This window comes from Lissotriton vulgaris, chromosome 4_1 (genome assembly GCF_964263255.1).
Source record: "Lissotriton vulgaris chromosome 4_1, aLisVul1.2, whole genome shotgun sequence".
NCBI lineage: Eukaryota > Metazoa > Chordata > Amphibia > Caudata > Salamandridae > Lissotriton > Lissotriton vulgaris.
This window is the reverse complement of record NC_141691.1, coordinates 31,609,655-31,627,775: the sequence shown is the minus strand read 5'-3', so window position 1 is coordinate 31,627,775 and position 18,121 is coordinate 31,609,655. Positions and strand designations below refer to the sequence as shown.

General features: G+C 44.2%; 1 protein-coding gene across 1 annotated transcript in view; it reads right to left on the bottom strand.

The window, feature by feature from the left end:
• Positions 1-2,740: 2,740 nt before the first annotated feature.
• LOC147718277 (nicotinamide N-methyltransferase-like) overlaps positions 2,741-18,121 on the bottom strand; it is a 44,775-nt gene continuing 29,394 nt past the window's right edge. Inside the window, exons 3-4 of the mRNA XM_086967178.1 lie at positions 10,832-11,039; positions 2,741-3,892 (exon numbers count right to left, since the gene is read on the bottom strand). Of these exons, the coding sequence (XP_086823304.1) occupies positions 3,457-3,892; positions 10,832-11,039 (644 nt within the window). The 3' untranslated portion in view covers positions 2,741-3,456. The remainder of the gene's footprint in view (positions 3,893-10,831; positions 11,040-18,121) is intronic.

Sequence of the window (18,121 nt, the reverse complement as noted above, 5' to 3'; positions counted from 1 at the left end):
AACGCCCTTTTCCACCCCATTGGCTGTGAGGCAGTCGAGCCCCCAATTCACTGCTGATGCGTCGCACGTAACTTTTTTGATTTAGCTACGGCATTGTCCCCGGTCCAGTCCAAGAGGCACTAGACACCAGGTAAGAAAAATACCTACTCTGCCGAATAAACTGGCAAGATGATTTTAACGTGCTTCCCTAGAAATTGTTTTTTAACTACCCGCGAGCCTTCAATTAATTATGCTCGCTACTCAACGGATTTCCAGCACTTGCATTTTTGATAATGGTTTTGTTGTTTTTTTTCTAATTGCCTGACCCATGCAACTAGTCCAACATTCTTTACGTATTTGACTGAAGCGGCCGCTACCCCACCCTACGCCCCAGGCCGCTTCCCTATTTTCATCCGGCCCTAAACTTAGCAGTATATTTGTATCTGTAACCTGATTCGTACTGCCCATGTGCACTTATCTGATCTTTGAAGGTTTACCAATACCCCTGAACCTGCCATGTTCCCTTTCTGTCCCCTAGACTTTTGATCCTACTGCGCAGCCACAGCACCGGGAGAGACGTTCCCCATGCTGCCCTTAAAAATGATAAAATTGTGAGTATACTTATCCTTGGGTGTCCACTTTAGTTGGAATTCCCTTCAGACATGTCTAGTTATATATGTTTTACCTTTACAGTACCCACGGAGCTCTGTGTGAGCCCGCCCTGGATGTTAACATACCCAATACATCTTTTCCAAGTAGGTGACCTTTCTTCCTACTTCAGATCCACATGTCAACACAGATGTAGATAGAAACATACAAAACTTAACTATCTTCATTAACCAACAGGTGCTCACGTGTCTTGATGAAGACCCCATTTAGAGGCAACGATTAACCCTCATGTCTACCAGGGGTCGAAACGTCGACTGTCTTTACTCAACCTCTATACTCAGGGTGACAATGTATTCACTTAATGTGTACCCTTGAGCAATGTTTTTAGGAACGCCTTGAACTTCATAGACTGTAAAGGCCTATTCGAAATTAATGTGTATTGTTTTCCATGTTACAGACACCTTTACTCTGTCCTTCACCTACCCAACTTCACGTACCTTCCCTTTTTCCATTTGATCTCCTCTCAGAGCACCTTGATTGCTTTAAATGCTTTGATTAAAATTGCATTTGAATGTGATGTGTTAAATACTTAAACATTCAACAATTATAATGGTGATATGTTATTGTATACTACACAATGGATGTTCTAAATATTAATTCTCTACTCTGACTACTTTTTATAAATGTACCATACTCTTGACCAAGGTCGGGTAGTCTTTACTGGCGTCTTACCCCGTAAAAACCTACCACAGTTTCTGTGAGTCACAGTGTACTCCCACAATAATTAAATAAATACTTCCTTTGTACATAACTGAATGATTATGTTCAAAACACTACCTAAAAAATATTCAAAACTGCATAGTCACTCTATGAATGCTTCAGTGGAAAAGTACTCCCTCCCTCGTTCATTGCATAACTGCATATGTAATCCATGATTGATTTAATTTGTGTGGTAGTAGTGCATACTTGATTCTTCAACTGCATCACTTCTGCCGAAGTGACTATGGGTCATATTCTCAATGAAGTGGCGGAGAGAGGCGTTACCTGCTTGGCTTAAAGCCTCTGTCCGCCACTTCAGAAACAAGAGGCTGCACCCTATTCTAAAGGACATGGTCCAGCCTCGTGTTTACCCCAGTTTCAAAACTTAGCGCCCACGAAGACACTGTTGCACCAGAATACAAGGATGTCTGCAAGCAGGAAACTTTCTTCAGGAACAGGAAAATCTCCCTTCCTGCACATAAACAAACTGAAAATGCCAGTTTGTAACTTACATGTGTGCTGCTTTGTGCAGCACACATGTAAGTTTAAAAAACTGCCTTTTTAAAAAGTTGTGTTTATGCACAGGAAGGTACACCTTCCTGTACATGATCAAAACCCTGGCATGTTGCATTTTCCATGTGTGCTACAAAAGGCAGCACACATGGAAAATGCACAAATGATGAGAAATAAAGCATTTCTCTGTGTTTCACCGCCTTAAGACCATCTTTTTTCTGGTCTTAACATCAGTGCTACCTCCTATTTATGCTACCCTTGAGAATAGGAGGTAGCGTCAATCTGAACGGGTGTTGTGATAGAATGCCTACCGCAACACCCACTGCACGCCCCTTTCATTCTAAAAACAGCGTGAAGGGGGCCTTATTTACAAGGTAACGTTAAGCCATGCTAATCCACCCACACTGCCTTGTGAATAGGGCTAAGCCCGTATCCCCATAACAACATCACTGAAAGTGCGATTGTTGAGGCGATAGGGGTTGAGAATGTACCCTTATATCATTAAAAAGATTATACCCGTCTTTTTTACAATACTGCATGGAAACTGCCTAAGTAAAGTGATGACATCATCAGTATTTTCGGGGTGTTTGTGGGAGTGCATGGCTAGTTCCTGAGGGAATCCATCAGTACTTTCGTACTACATCAATCACTAATTAAGTGCAAAAATATAAACAGTGATTGGATAATTCTGCTGCTAAAGTCTGATTGATTGATCTCTGTATACCACGGCCTCCATCATTGCATTCATCATTACCCAGTTTATAAATGTACCCGCCTTGAAACTACATTCATTCATGAATTGCATTCTTTGTTGTTGCATTTTGCTGTTAAAATTAAGATAAGTAAGTTTTAGTAACAGAGAACCACTTTGTGTTTTGTTGAATATTCTTTAGTTTATACACAAGTTAAATGACCCTGAAATTCTAACTTGCTGCTCCAAATTTAAACCTTTTTTTTAAACAAACTCCAGTAGCTGCTGTTAGTCCTCCGCTCTTTTGAAAAACAATGATCTTATTCCAAATAACCGCAGGTGCTCTGAACTACAAGCAGGTATCCTGTACAGAGCAACTCTTTCACAATGTGTAACATGTTCCACCACTGTCTTTTCTCCTCCCCCACATGCGCTTGATGCTTGGACTATGTAATGTTCACTCTGTCAGTTTTAATAAGAAGCATAATTCCCTGTACAGATTGTGTGAACCCCATCCATAGGGGAAACTGATGTGTAAAATGGGAAATCTTAGGTCACAACCTTCTGGTGGTCGAGAGAAAAGTCAGACCTTTTTTATTGATGCCTAAAAAGATCATACAACTTGTGAAGAGTGTTTTAGGAACGAATGTGGAGCACAATGATATTGAAGCACATCAAGTGATATTGAGTAGGTTTATGTCCATACAGTGTGAGTGAGTGATTTTTGTATATTTTATTGCTATTTAACATTATGTGTCCTGCTTATAGAAAATGTTTAGCCTTAGCCAGTATTTTATAACTGCTTTAAAGAAAATGTTAAAAAGGCAACAGAGTAAATTTGATATAGGTAACAGTTTATGGATCCGTTACCATTCCCTCTGAAGCCCCCTTCATGTACCTGAAGACTAACTATCTTTTTCCTTGCATGCTTTTACAATGATAACACCATTATAATCCATGACATCATATAAGCACTGCACTTTTCGATTAATAATTTGATGCTCCGTTATGACATAACCAGCATCCGTGAAGGCATTCCTCAGAAACCCCTCATCGATGGAGAGATGAGGAAACTTCACATCGCCAACCATGTGAAACGTTGCCTCGAGGGCTGTCATCAGTATTAGGTGCCCGCCGCATTTCAGCAGTTGTGACAGATTTTTCAAACCGTTGCAGAAGGTCTCCATATCTTTGGCTAAGGAATCCAAGGAGTCCACCAGGAGCAGACAGTCAGCCTGGGGCAGGACAGCTGGAAACAATGGGTCCCTTCTGTTGATATCACATTTGTAAACTCGTTTGACTTTTTGTTGTACCATGTTCTGCTTCTCAATCCATGTTTCACTAAAAACAAACAGAACATGATTACACATATTTAATTATTGGCAAACATCTATTTTGTAAGATCATGTTTGTTATTCAGTACTAACAAGGGGGTATATTTACAAGCCCCTAGTGCCACTGAACCATCACTTTTTCCAATGCTCCGGTGCTGCTCTATGCGATACCATATTTACAAGGCTGTGCTAAGCCTCTTTGCATGGCTTAACACAGCCTTGCAGATATGGCCCTCTGCAACACAGTTTCCTTATACAAAATAGAGCACAATAGGTGTTGCTGTGGGCATTGCCAGCAACACCCATGGGGTTTTGATACAATGGTCTGTAAATCCGAAGCAGTGCCAACATCTAACATCTTGCAATAGGAGGCGTTAATGTGGCAGAACATGGAAAAAAATGTTTTATTTCTCCTCATTTTTGCTCTTTCTATCTGTGCTGCATTCTGCAGCATATAGAAGGATCAAACACCATGAATTGATTGTTTTGTGCGGAACATGTTTAGTCTGCAAACTGTTCTCCCCTGAGGCGGAAAGCCGGGGGTTAGGCTGATAAAATTTTAAAAATTGTAAATACTTATTTTGGTGCATTCGGAAGATTTACTTTCCGTTTTTTACCAACACGCTCCCTTGCCCTCGCAGTACTTCGAACCATGGTCCACGCGTAGCCGAGTAAGGGCTGACGCAATCAAACACAGGGATTGCCGCCATCTCAGGGGTGGAAGTCGGGTAGGACTCCAGCTTTGGGATGCCTCCCGCCCCTCAGGTATAAAACCCGCTTTGTTTAGGCGCTCTCTGATTTAGTGTGCAAACTATTCTCCCCTGAGGCAGAAAGCCGGAGATTAGGCCGATAACATTTTAAAAATTGTAAATACTTATTTTGGTGTATTCGGAAGAATTACTTTCTGTTTTTTACCAACATGCTCCCTTGCCATCGCAGTACTTCGAACCCTGGTCCACGCGCAACCGAGTAAGGGCTGACGCGATTGAACACAGGGATTGCCGCCATCTTGGGGGTGGAAGTCGGGTAACGCTCCAGCTTCGGGATGCCTCCCGCCCCTCATGTTTAAAACCCGCTTTGTTTAGGCGCTCTCTGATTTAGTGTGCAAACTATTCTCCCCTGAGGCAGAAAGCCGGAGGTTAGGCCGATAACATTTTAAAAATTGTAAATACTTATTTTGGTGTATTCGGAAGAATTACTTTCTGTTTTTTACCAACATGCTCCCTTGCCCTCGCAGTACTTCGAACCCTGGTCCACGCGCAGCCGAGTAAGAGCTGACGGGATCGGACACAGGGATTGCGCTCCATCTTCGGGATGCCTCCTACCACACCCCACCAGCATATAAGGAACATCAGTCCCCGTGCGCGCAGTGGGCGGGCGCGACGGAAGCGTGCCGAAGTTCTGCCAAAGGAAAGGCCATCTGGGCCTGTTCGCGCCAAGTCTGCATCAGGCGCAGGAAGGGCCGGACAATTCCATTCTGTCCCATTATACCAGGTGAGCGAGCTTAAGAACCGCAACACGGGAATAGGCTGTCTCTGTAAGATCGATATGGATAAAATTAGAGGGCCTGCAGGTCCTGTCACTGGAACTCGCCCTGGGCTCCGGTTAAGACAAAAACTCCCCCCATCAATGCTATTGCCAACTCTTCATATTTTAAAGGGGGATTGATCAATGCACGGTCCATGGGTTGCCACAGTCAGGATATAAATGACCTTATTCTTGACTTGAAGTTAGACTGTCTTTTTATAAACGAAACATGGCTGACTGAGAACAGTAATCCAGACTTAGCAGTAGCTCTTCCACCTGACTACACCATTTTTCGACAGGATCGATTGAAGGGGAAAGGAGGAGGAGTGGCGGTGGTGCTTAAAAACCACATAAAATGCCACACCTTCAACTTAGCTCTCCTCAAAGGAGTAGAGGGACTGGGATTTTCCATTAAGTTAAATGAATCCTCCTCCTTTTCAGGAGGCTTGATATACCGCCCCCAGGCAGTGGTACTGTGTTTTTAGATTCATTAAGTGACTCCCTAGGGCAACTCCTGCTCCGCTACCCACATTTTACATTACTGGGTGATTTTAATTTACAGCTGGAATCCACATCTGACACACCTACACTGAATTTTCTTCAGACTCTAGACATTTTTAACCTGCAGCAAATAGTAACACAGCCCACTCATCAAGCAGGTCACCCCCTTGACGGGATATGAACTAACCTTCCCCTTTTGGAGACCCAGATACCCGTCCCACAAATCTGGTCCGATCATTGCTTGATTCCTTTCCACATTCAGTTTTCATGGCCCCAACTACCAGTAAAATATAGCCAATATCCAGCGAACCATGCCCATTGGACACTCGTAGAGGACAACTTTAGGCTCAATCCAATCTCTCAGGCACAGATCCCTAATATGTCTGGAGATGTTGTACAGGATTCTAAATGTTTCCATACTTGGATGCAACAGGAGATTAAGGTTCGGGTACCACCTAAACGTCCCCAGGGAAAGGGGAAAAGTGGGAAGATAAATGCCCCGTGGTTCACACCTGAGCTAGCTAAAGCCCATCTACTATGTAAAAAAAGAGAGCATAGCTAGCATAAAACTTATGATCCCACAGATAGAAGCCTCTACGTTCAGCAGAGGAAAACCTACCTCCATGCCATCAAAATCGCTAAGAAGGACTTTTACATTAACGCCATCAATGAAGCCAAACAAAAGCAAAAAAAACGGTGTTCTCCATAGTCAAGGCCTTCACTCATCCAAGAGCTTTACTGCCGGAAATCCCACCATCCTCAGACTTCTGCAACCAGATTGCAGACTTTTTCAAGGAAAAAATTGTGTTAATACAAAAGGATTTCCATCCACCTCGTTGATCCCAGTCTTCCGTTCCGGCTACACTAAATCAGGCGCTCCCTCTGATTCATACCCCCCTCGAACTCTCCATCAATTAATTGAGGTTGTCAATCCCATCATAAATGGGATTGTAAATGCTTCCCTGAGTTCAGGGGTTGTGCAAGGCGAATGGAAACAAGAAATTGTGAAACCCCTCATGAAAAAACGAATAAATCTCCCACAGACCTTGCAAATTTACGCCCTATTTGACTCCTCCCGGTCCTGGGTAAGATAACCGAACAGATGGTCTACAGAGAACTAAAAAGCTATGTAGAAACACATAATATTCTCCATCCCCAGCAATCCGGTTTCCGTCCACATCATTCTATGGAAACGGCTCTGATTGAACTCACCGACTCTATAAAACTACTACAGGACTAAGGGAAGATCGCCGTCTTGATCTTAATAGATCTCACGGCGGCGTTCGACACCATCTCCCACCCCATACTGATAGACAGACTCAGAGATATCGGAACTGCAGATGTAGCATTAGACTGGATAATCTCCTTCCTGACAGAAATATCTATATGATCCCCCTCATTTCCTTAATTGAGTCATACGGCATATTAGTGACATCATATGCAGATGACACTCAGCTCATAACCACCTTAAATGCAACACCAATAAGACAGAAATACTTCCCATGGAAAAAGACCCCCAATTCTGTCCTAGCAAATGGTGGCCGGAGGCCTCCCCTGCGCCCCCTCAAGCTGTGGTATCAGCCAGAAATGTGGGCATCCTATTTGACGCCAAATTATGCTTTGACCAGCACGTTAGGAAAGTGGCAGGATGCTGTTTTAACATTATTAAATCCTTGAAAAAGTTTTTCGACTTCCTCCCCACCGACTCAAGAAAGGCAGTGGCAGTGGCCTTAATTCTTGCACGCCTTGACTACTGCAACGGATTGATGGCAGGCGTAAAAAAAAAGCCACACTGAAAAAGCTTCAAGGCGTACAGCATGCAGCGGCCAGACTTGTACTCAAGTTACCCAGGAGATTGTCAGCCTCAGTCGCCCTGAAGACCCTCCATTGGCTGCCACTTCATAAGAGGATACTGTTTAAGATCTTAGTCATAGCCTTCCGTGCATTCAATCACACAGGCCCGATTTACCTTATCAGGCGATACCCTCAGTATAATCCTCCCAGGACTTTAAGTTCCTCAGGCCAAAACTTGATTAAGTTGCCGAAATGTAACTACAAAACAAAAGGAGGCAAGACCTTATCTTTCTTATCCTCCAAAGCCTGGAACACAATACACAATAATATCAGATCCTTAAGTCAGGAAAGCCAGTTCAGGAAGCAACTCAAAACATGGATCTATTTCCTCACAGATGATTATGTAATGGCTCTCATCTAGTCTCCTAATCATAACTCTTGCATACTGTTTATCCAGCGCCAGGATGCTCCTTTCGAAGCGATAGCTGCGCTTTACAAATACACAATACAATACGATACAATACAATACAATGTCCTTGCACCATGGTGCGTTGGTCCTAGGCAGCGTGTTTAGTGCCACCATAGAGGTGAGTGCTTTATATTATGGCACATCCCTGCATTTTGAAAATGATGCAGCTCAACACAGCACAATTACTTGTGGCATTGCTGAATTTTCATGTAAATATGGCCCAAGGAGTAACAGAATGTCACAAGAGGCATCTGCTGTACACTTTAATTATTGCACACTTCCGTAGATGCCAAGTTGTGACCTTGATTTCCGAAGCAGTATCGATGTCTTGAAGAAGGATTCTGCAGAAACTGTCAACTGTGGGCTATGCATAGTGGAAGCAGCAGTTTAACAGAATGCATCAGAGTGTAAGGGCACTCTTCCACACTGCATCCTTAGAGAGTACCAGTACACTGAGTCACTGTGCATTATCAGAGTGTAAGGGCACTCTTTCTCACTGCATCCTTAGAGAGTACCAGTACACTGAATCACTGTGCATTATCAGAGTGTAAGGGCACTCTTCCTCACTGCATCCTTAGAGAGTACCAGTACACTGAATTACTGTGGATTATCAGAGTGTAAGGGCACTCTTCCTCACTGCATCCTTAGAGAGTACCAGTACACTGAATTACTGTGGATTATCAGAGTGTAAGGGCACTCTTCCTCACTGCATCCTTAGAGAGTACCAGTACACTGAATCACTGTGTATTATCAAGGGTTGTCTCTGTTCATTGTTAGGCTGTAACTGTGCTCGGCACCATCTAGGCGCTGCTCACATTGGTGAGCCGTCACCTAGCCTGCATCTGAATGGTCATCGAAGAGTTTACATTTACTGTGCTACCGCCATGCCAGCTGAGCGCTAACAATAGCATTAAATGAAGTGCTGAGGTGAGTTACTTTATTGAAAAGGGCATGCCTCTTCTGACTGAAGTCCACCTCAAAAAACTAGCATTGTGAACACAAATTGGTCTGGGCTTCTCCGCTGGCCTTCTGGCAATTCTTATTTTGTTCTGTCGTGGGTTTGGAGCAAAAAAATAAACACACATTACCATACTTCTCCCTGACACTAAATGGAACTACTTTGTGTGAGGATGCATCCCTTGCGGAAGGGCATCATGCTGTAACTCATACTGAAGTCAGCCAATGGCTGAAGTGGGTTGGCACATTACCACTTAATGCATGTTAGTGTGAGTGGAAGAAAAATATGAATGAGACCAACCACAGAGTAATGGACGAAGCCTGTTGTCAATCAGCCTGCCATTGGATGCAAACCTCTTGCTTTTGAGAAAGAAAGAAAGTAAGAAAGGAGGTGAGGAAAGAAAGAAAGAAAGAAAGAAAGAAAGAAAGAAAGAAAGAAAGAAAGAAAGAAAGAAAGAAAGAAAGAAAGAAAAAAGAAAGAAAGAAAGAAAGAAAGAGAGAAGAAAGAAAGAAAGAAAGAAAGAAAGAAAGAATGAAAGAAAGAAAAAGAAAGAAAGAAAGAAAGAAAGAAAGAAAGAAAGAAAGAAAGAAAGAAAGAAAGAAAGAGAGAAGAAAGAAAGAAAGAAAGAAAGAAAGAAAGAAAGAAAGAAAGAAAGAAAAGAAAGGAAGAAAGAAAGACAAACAAACAAGCAAAGAAGGAAAGAAACAAAGTAAGGACAGAATGGAATAAAGGAAAAAAGGAACAAAGATAAACCTAAAAGAGAGAAAGAAACAAACAAAAAATAAACAAAGCAGGAAAGAAACCAAGGAAGGACAGTTTGGAAAAAGGATAAAAGGAAGACAGACAAACATGAAAGAAACAAAGAAAGTAATGCTGGAGGGAGGGAGGATGGAGTGGAAGAAAGGAAGTCAGAAAGAGGGAGAAAAAGGAACACAGTGTGAAAGAAAGATATAGAGAAGGAACAGAAGAAAGAAAGAAGGGAATAGAAAGAAACAAAGAAGGAAAGAATGAAAGGAAGGAGAAAGAAAACAAGGAAAGGAGGGAGGGAGAAGGAACAAAAGAAAGAAATACAGAAATAAACAAACAGAGAAAAAAGGAAAGGAAGGAAGAAAGAAAGAAAGAAAGAAAGAAAGAAAGAAAGAAAGAAAGAAGAAAGAAAGAAAGAAAGAAAGAAAGAAAGAAAGAAAGAAAGAAAGAAAGAAAGAAAGAAAGAAAGAAAGAAAGAAAGAAAGAAAGAAAGAAAGAAAGAAAGAAAGAAGGAAGGAAGAAGGAAGGAAGGAAGGAAGAAAGGAATAGAAAAGGGGAAACGGGTCATATTTACAAGCCCCTAGTGCCACTGAAGCATCACAGTGACAGTGAAGACGGAACCCATTGTAGGTGGATTTCAGCAGCTGGCTCACTGTGACAGGCACATGTTCACAAACAGTAACACATTTCACAAAAAGTGTCAGCCATGAGGTTCTAGGGCAAGAATCATCCCAGGTCCATCAGACATGTTGCAAAATGAGGCGGTGTGGCCCAGTCCTACTGTACGATGAATCTTCCACCATACAGAAAGCAGTTCATAACACAAGGATTAACCAGTGCCCCTGACTGGTAGAAGGTGCCTCCAATACACTGTGGTACTTCCAAGTCTATTACACTGAATTTTAACCACCATCAACACCAACTTGGTTCATACAGAGTAGGGTTCATACCTGCTGCCCTGGAGTTCACAAAACATCTTTATCACATGACTACAATCCACTGCATCAGGTTCATTCTTCAGCCATTTCTGTAGCTCCTCCATGGACTTGTCATGCAAGCAGGCAAAGATGATCTCAGTGAAATACTCACAGGCTGGGATGGTGAAATGGATGAGGGGCCCAATGGAAACTTGAATCAGAGAGCCTCCTTTCACAGCACCTGCTCAGAAAACGATTCACACTTCAATGTACTGCAAAGTTATCAATGGCTGTTGGGCATAGCCTTCATTATGGATCTTTACACCTATCGCTTCTTGATTGGCCAAACCCACTGCGTACAACCTTTAGGCTGCAGCCAACCCTCCACAAGTGACCAACCCATCACCATCGGGCATTCGACAGGGTCGCCAAACCTAGGATATGTTAAGTTCCTGGCGCAATCTTCATTTCTTGAAACACCAGAGTCGAAGTGATACCTGCACTCCACCCGTGAGCAAGAGGTAGGCTTACCTCGAAACGCGTAGGGGTTGTTTTTCCACCAAATAAACCTAAGCACTCAAAACTGTATTTGGGCTTCGACTCTGGTGTTTCAAGAAATGAAGACTGCGCCAGGAACTTAACACATATATATATATATATATTCACTGAAACAAACATAGGTTTTAGCCCATATATAGTTAGGGATTAGCATTTACAAAACCATAATTTACTCGCACAAAACCATAGAAATTCGCATATATAGTTAGATGCAATAACTATATATCGTGCAACCGCAACCCACACATATTACATCATTCATGACATGGTCAGTGACATCACTGATGACATCACTGATGACATCTCAAATGACATCACTGATGACATCACTGATGACAACATCCAGTGACTGTATGTTTCTGTAAAGTTAAAATATGTCTTACATATTAAAGAATGAGTGTATGTATAAGTGTCTGGATGAAGCATTTAGTAGGTGCATGACTGACTGTATGAGAGAGTGATTAAATGAGTCTCACTGAGTGCATGGGTTAGTGACTAAACTGTCTTAATTTGTGCATCATTATATCTGTTGTTCTGTAAACTGCTGCATGTGTTGATCAGTAGCTATATGAGTAACTATATGGGTTATTGATTGGTTGCCCAAGTATTTGTATGGGAGAGTGTGTGTGTGTGTGGGTGGCTAGGAGGTGTGTGACTCTGTGCATAGATGTGTCAACAGTTGATTCACTAGATGTATGGATTCAAAACTGCATGTGGAAACAACTGTATGGGTTGTTGACTGTGTTCATGGGTGTATTGGTGAGTGAATGTATATCTCAGTGCTACATGTCAAAGTAAGTACATATGTAAAACACAGTACATGTGAGAGTTGTCATATATAAATTACTGTGCATATGAGCCAGTGAATGTGTGAGTGGCTGTATGGATCATTGTAAACTAGTATCAGGGATAGTATAAGAGAGTAAATATGTGTTAGTATATGTTTGAATAACTAAGGTGTGTATAACTGTATAGTTGATGAAATGGAGGTGTGATTGATTTGATACATGAGTGACTAGGTGTGTGAGTAACTCCATGGATGAGTGACAGTCTGTGAGTGTCTGTTTACACTGATTGTATCTAAGGTTATATTAGAATCTGAAGAGGTTCATCGTAGTATCACATGAATGATATCATCAGTGATGTGATGAGTAATGTCAAATGAGATGTCATCAGTGATGTCATTTAAGATGTCATTTGAGATGTCATCAGTGATGTCATAAGTGATGTCATTTGAGGTGTCATCAGTGATGTCATCAGTGATGTCATCAGTGATGTCATTTGAGATGTCATCAGTGATGTCACTGACCATGTCATGAATGATGTAATGTGTGACATCATCAGCAGTGGGTTGCTGTTGCGCGATATATAGTTATTGCATCTAACTATATATGCGAATTTCTATGGTTTTGTGCGAGTAAATTAAGGTTTTGTAAATGCTAATCCCTAACTATATATGGGCTAAAACCTATGGTTTTTTCAGTGAATTTCAATGGTTTTTTAATAGCAAATATCAAAAGCTGTCAAATGTCAAGTACGTGATAGGTAAAAACTTTTTTGTGTTTATGCACGCTGTAGGAAGGTGGATATCTGACTATGGTTACCCCCAAACTTTTTGCCTGGTGTTTAGCTGGTTTTTGACTTAGTTGGCCTGGGATCCTGCTATTCAGGGCCCCAGGCTGATTGCTCTCTCCTTAAAATGGACTCCATGTACCTTAGGTGCATTACGAATTGGAACTGGTTCACCTTATGAGCCCCTGTAGTAGTGTACCCTAGGTGCCCAGGGCATAGGTGTATCCAAGGCCTACCAGGGGCTGCAGCATGTATTGTGCCACCCCTGGCCTGGCCTCCATATTTGACACAACTGGCTGATCACTCAGCTGGGGTAAGTCGGTGTAACCACCTCTTACTTAGGTACAGTATGTCTGTGCCTAACCCTAAACTGGACACATATGTTCCTATCAGCCACTCCTATGGAAGGCCTCATCAATCCTGGAGGCAGAGTGCTTGGAAATATGTGAGATGGTGCTCTGGCATGAGCTGAGCCTGTCTGCAGCTGTCGGGAACCACTCCCTAAGCTGTTCCGGGATATTGCCATACCATATACTCTTAAGTGCATTATAATCCTCGCGGTTAAATGCTATCTTTGGTTTGGCTTTATCAAAACATGTCGAGTAAGGTGTCATACGAATTGGAATACTATCCCCTCACCAATTCTGGCGACGGGGATAGCATTCCACCCTTCTAGAGGGACACGACATGTGTGTAGCCTTAACCCCGGTTAAAGTTAAACAGAGCCTCAGCATCACAAAATGGACGCTGCCACCACAGACACAAGTCTGGCCTCCTGCTGCTGACCGAAACTCGGCAGATGGTGGCCTGGACAAAGGGTTTCCTGCCTTGGGAGGTGCGAGCACCACCCCAGACAGGATTTTGTGTATTGGGTAGGACAGGGCTGAATAGAATCAGACATGCCCGGGGCACACAAGGTGTCCCCGTGCATAGGCCAGTCCAAACCGGTTCTGGGGCCTTCCAGCCCCAGTCCTGGCGAGGAGCTGGACAAAGGAAAGGGGGTGTAACCGCCCCCCTTCCTGGTTCCTCCCAGAGGAGGGACCTAGTAGGTGATCCACCCCTCAGATTGGGAATAAGAGCGGGAGCAGTGCCATTGCACAGCAGATCATCCTGAAATCAACTTTAAACAAAGAAGAAGACTGGAGTTCGACATTCTGCTGCACAGAAGACTGAAGAGAATCTCCCTTGTGGCCTAGGAGTGGCCACCCTGTGAACACAGGTACCAACCAGCGACCCAACATCTGCTTTGCCGCTGCCTCCCGCCGGAGACCGAGCCCAGAGCCCGACAAGAACCAGACTCCCAGACCCATCAGAGCCCGATCCACAGTCCCTGCAAAGAAGGGACCCGTGGAGGCACCAAGTGACGTGGGACCGGACCTCTTGGAAGACACTCGAAAAGCTGACTGCGCAGCTTCTGAGGCATCCTCGATGTTGTGCTTTGGGGATTGAGAACCCCCACCACCGAGCAGCCCTTACACCGAAGATCAGCCCTCCAGCATCTCCACGATCTGCGTGGGGCCCTTTTGCATTGTGCCACTCGACGCGCCATCCCGGCCACTAGCCACGTGGTCAGCGGCCATCTTGGCGACGAACCTGAAGATTTACACAGCAGGTCTGGTTGCTCCAGACCTACCCAAGCTCCTGTGAAAAGGAGCACCCGCTCTGACCTTGCTGGTCCGAGTGTTAAGCATCTTTCAACTTCTGCCTGGCTTGCCTTTGCCAAGGCCTGTTTGCTCCGATCGAGGTGCCGACACCGCCAACAGCGAGAAGCCTGCGTGGGACAGCTCGTGATCGACTCCTGGACATCCTCGACCCCGGGTATCCACGTGGCTGCAGAAAGAAGCTACCCGACAACGCCTGTTTGCACCCAACATCGCCTGGTTCCAATCTGGTTCCACGGTAGTCACTGGCTAGTGACTTTGAACATTGTCCCCTCTGCTTTCAGGTCTTCACATCTTCAGATCCACCCTTGGATCCACCGGAACTCTTCTCACCGAGCCGCCTGCAGCATCTTCAGCTCCAAGCACCATCGACCAGCGTGACGAAACCCGACACTACTTCGACCCTGTGCACCCGCTTCCTGTGGGTGAGGTAACTCAGCTCCGCCAGTGCTCCTGCACTGGTACACATCCCAAGGGCCTGTGTTTTAAGTTTCAGCTCCGTAGGTCACTCGGAAGGTTCCTAACTTTCTAACTTTGTGCTTTTTACGCACCATAGACTTTGTATTGAAAAGTGCGTGCACTTTCAACACTGCACCCGAGTCCCGTGGGCCTTTCCCGACTTAGTTACTTCCAGTCTCGAATAGCTCCAGCGATTCCCAAGGCCCTAGGCCTCTTCACTTTCCTATTGGTATCTCTTATACCACTTTCTTAGTATATGGTTTAGGTGGCCCCTAGGGCTCATCCATATTGTGCAACTTTTGTGTATTTTAAACTGTCTTGTGATTTAACGCTTGTGCTTCTGTGCTCATAAAGAGTCCAGGGGATTTTATAGTTAATAAATCAATATATATTTTCAATATATATCTGTGTGGTGTCCCTTTCATTTGGTATGCAAGGGGGTTGTGTATGGTATAACAGCTGGCTTCACATGCCTTTCAGAGTTTAGCCTAAGACTGCTTTGTCCACGTTACCACTAGGATAACTGGTCTACAAGGTTGAATTACAACCATCATCATAAGGGTTGCTTGGCATGGTACAAAGTGATCACTAAGAACTGGTGAGCATTATATACCAGGCCAACTTCTCACACACGCTGATGTGCTTTGAACGCTGCCCTTCCCCCATCTTTTCTCTTAGTAGTACTCTCTCTTTGCAGATAGTGAAGGGTAGTTAACGCAGGCCTTTACCCCTGTTGTAATCCGTCGTGCCTGCTTGTCTCTCCATTTGATTGATTATTATCCAAGCATTTACTGTTTTACAATTGGTTCTCTTTGGATCATTCTCTATTTACAAACAAGCACAAAGTCGCAATACTCTGTTTAGTCTTTGCAGATATTGAAAAATCGTGTAAAAAAATAAAAGTAATCGAGCAAAATCAGTAGACCACTAATTCGATCTCTTTTTGACCTCGGTAAAATACAAACATTAGGAATAACCCTTCATGAGAAATACGAAAATAGTGAAATGAACTGAGCTCCACACCATGAGGGCTGCAAAACAGCTCGACTCCGCCACCCACACCGCCCAAAATAACGGCAAACCCTATGCAAATATTATAAATATACACAACACACCACCAAAGAAACAGAGTAAAACATTTTATTAAATAACTATTTACATAACTATTTTATACTTTTTATTGCCCGATCCGGCTAGCTCAATCGATCGAGCATGAAACTCATGCACTGATAACAAGCGTTGAGAGTTTGTAGAATGATGGCTTCAGATTTTCCACATACGGTATAGTGGCGCGAACTGGCAGGGGGCGTTTGGATTCTACCCCTTCTCCAAATAAGATTTTCATACGTGAATGTTCGTTCATGCTTTTTGTCCCTGAGTTGCTTCCATGTCACTGCCTTACATAAATGGCATAAGTCCTGGTTGTTGAGTGCCATACTTCAGAGTTCTAAGCAGCTCTTGTAACACTGTTTAAACCTTATTTGCACCTGCTGCAGCTTCACTATTCAAAGTAAGTGGGGTCCATTTGTGGACCTGACTGCATTGGAAAACAATGTGATACGGTGCCTCCCTAAACCGCTTGACGGAGGCCCCCGAGGGGCGGTGAGATGGCGCGGACTGAGAGGGGGCGCTTGGCTCCTGCCCCCTCCCCAAGTCGTGTTGCCCTGGTGAGGCCTGAGATCGCCCCCGGCATAGGCGGCCGGCTCCCGGGGTCCAGCGGAATTTTTTCCCTTTTGAAGAATCTTTCATTCTGGACCTTGTCCCACAATCCGTTTCACCTGAAGACACGCTGTCGTAGGGCGCCCCTTTACCGTTTTAGTTGCCATTCCGCCCGCTTTTGGTACTCTGTGCCTCTTCCGCCATTTAGCTGTTTACCGCTCGCTCTTGCGACTACAACGTCTCGCTCACCATGTAGTTGAGTTGCTCCCGCTCTTAAGATTTTACCGAACTTTTTGGACTGCTGAAAGCGGTTGTATTCCGACCGCTGGTTGGTGGAGACATTTTGACTATATTCTGCACCTGCATTGTCGCGTAATGCGTCATATGACGCGACGCGTTAGCGCACCCGGAAGTGCTCTGGTGCGCAAGGCGCAGCTTCCCGGAAACGATCCAGAGTGCGCCGCGCAGCGCGTAACGTAAGCATAACAGGTCATGTGACTTGTTAATAAAACTTTTCATTGGTTCATTTTACTTTTCTTTTCCTAATTATGTAAGACTAGGTCATGTGACCTAAAAATAACACTTTTCATTGGATTAAAACATTTTTTTCCCCAAACGATGAAAGCCCCACCTTGTTTCTGGATGTTTCAGACTGAAGCTGGCGTCACCATGAGAGCACCACCATCTCGTAGCTCCGTCGTGGCCATTCCGCAAGCAATCATGGCAGCCGCTCCCCACCGGAAGCCTGCGGGAGTCGAGGGCCCCCAAGACTTTTGTACAATCTTCAAGGCTGAGGGGACGCTTTCGAGAATGGAACCCAAGCCCTGGCAGACAAGCGTCCGAGTTCCAAGGTGTCCCAGGGCCATTTTACTGGACCAGGCCCAAATCCGAAGAGCCGGCCGCCATTTTAAGAGTCCTGTGGCAGCCGCCTATCGCTGCACCGCAAGAGTGGGAACAACTCAACTACATGGTGAGCGAGACGCTGTAGCCGTAAGAGCGGGCGCTAAACAGCTGAATGGCGGAAAAGGCACAGTGTAGCAAAAGCGGGCGGAATGGCGACTGAAACGATAAAGGGGCGCCCCACTACAGCAGACAAGCCTCCGCCATGTGCTTCAAAACTGCATATGTATCTCGTGATATCAAGGTTGGGCAACCAGTACAGAACAAGCAGTTACGAGTCCCATTTACACCGGCGCCATTTTGGGCGCGGCCGGGCAGGTCCAGGATCTACTGAAACATAATAAATGAGGCTGACGTCTCTGAAGCAGTTGACGAACAGCAGGACATAGTAAATAAACATGAACTCTCTAAAGCTGTTAACTCACTGCAGGACAAAACAAGTGAACCTGAAACCTCTGGAATAATTGTCGCTCAAAAGAACAACACACAAAACTCTGTAGAGCCTGAAGAAAAA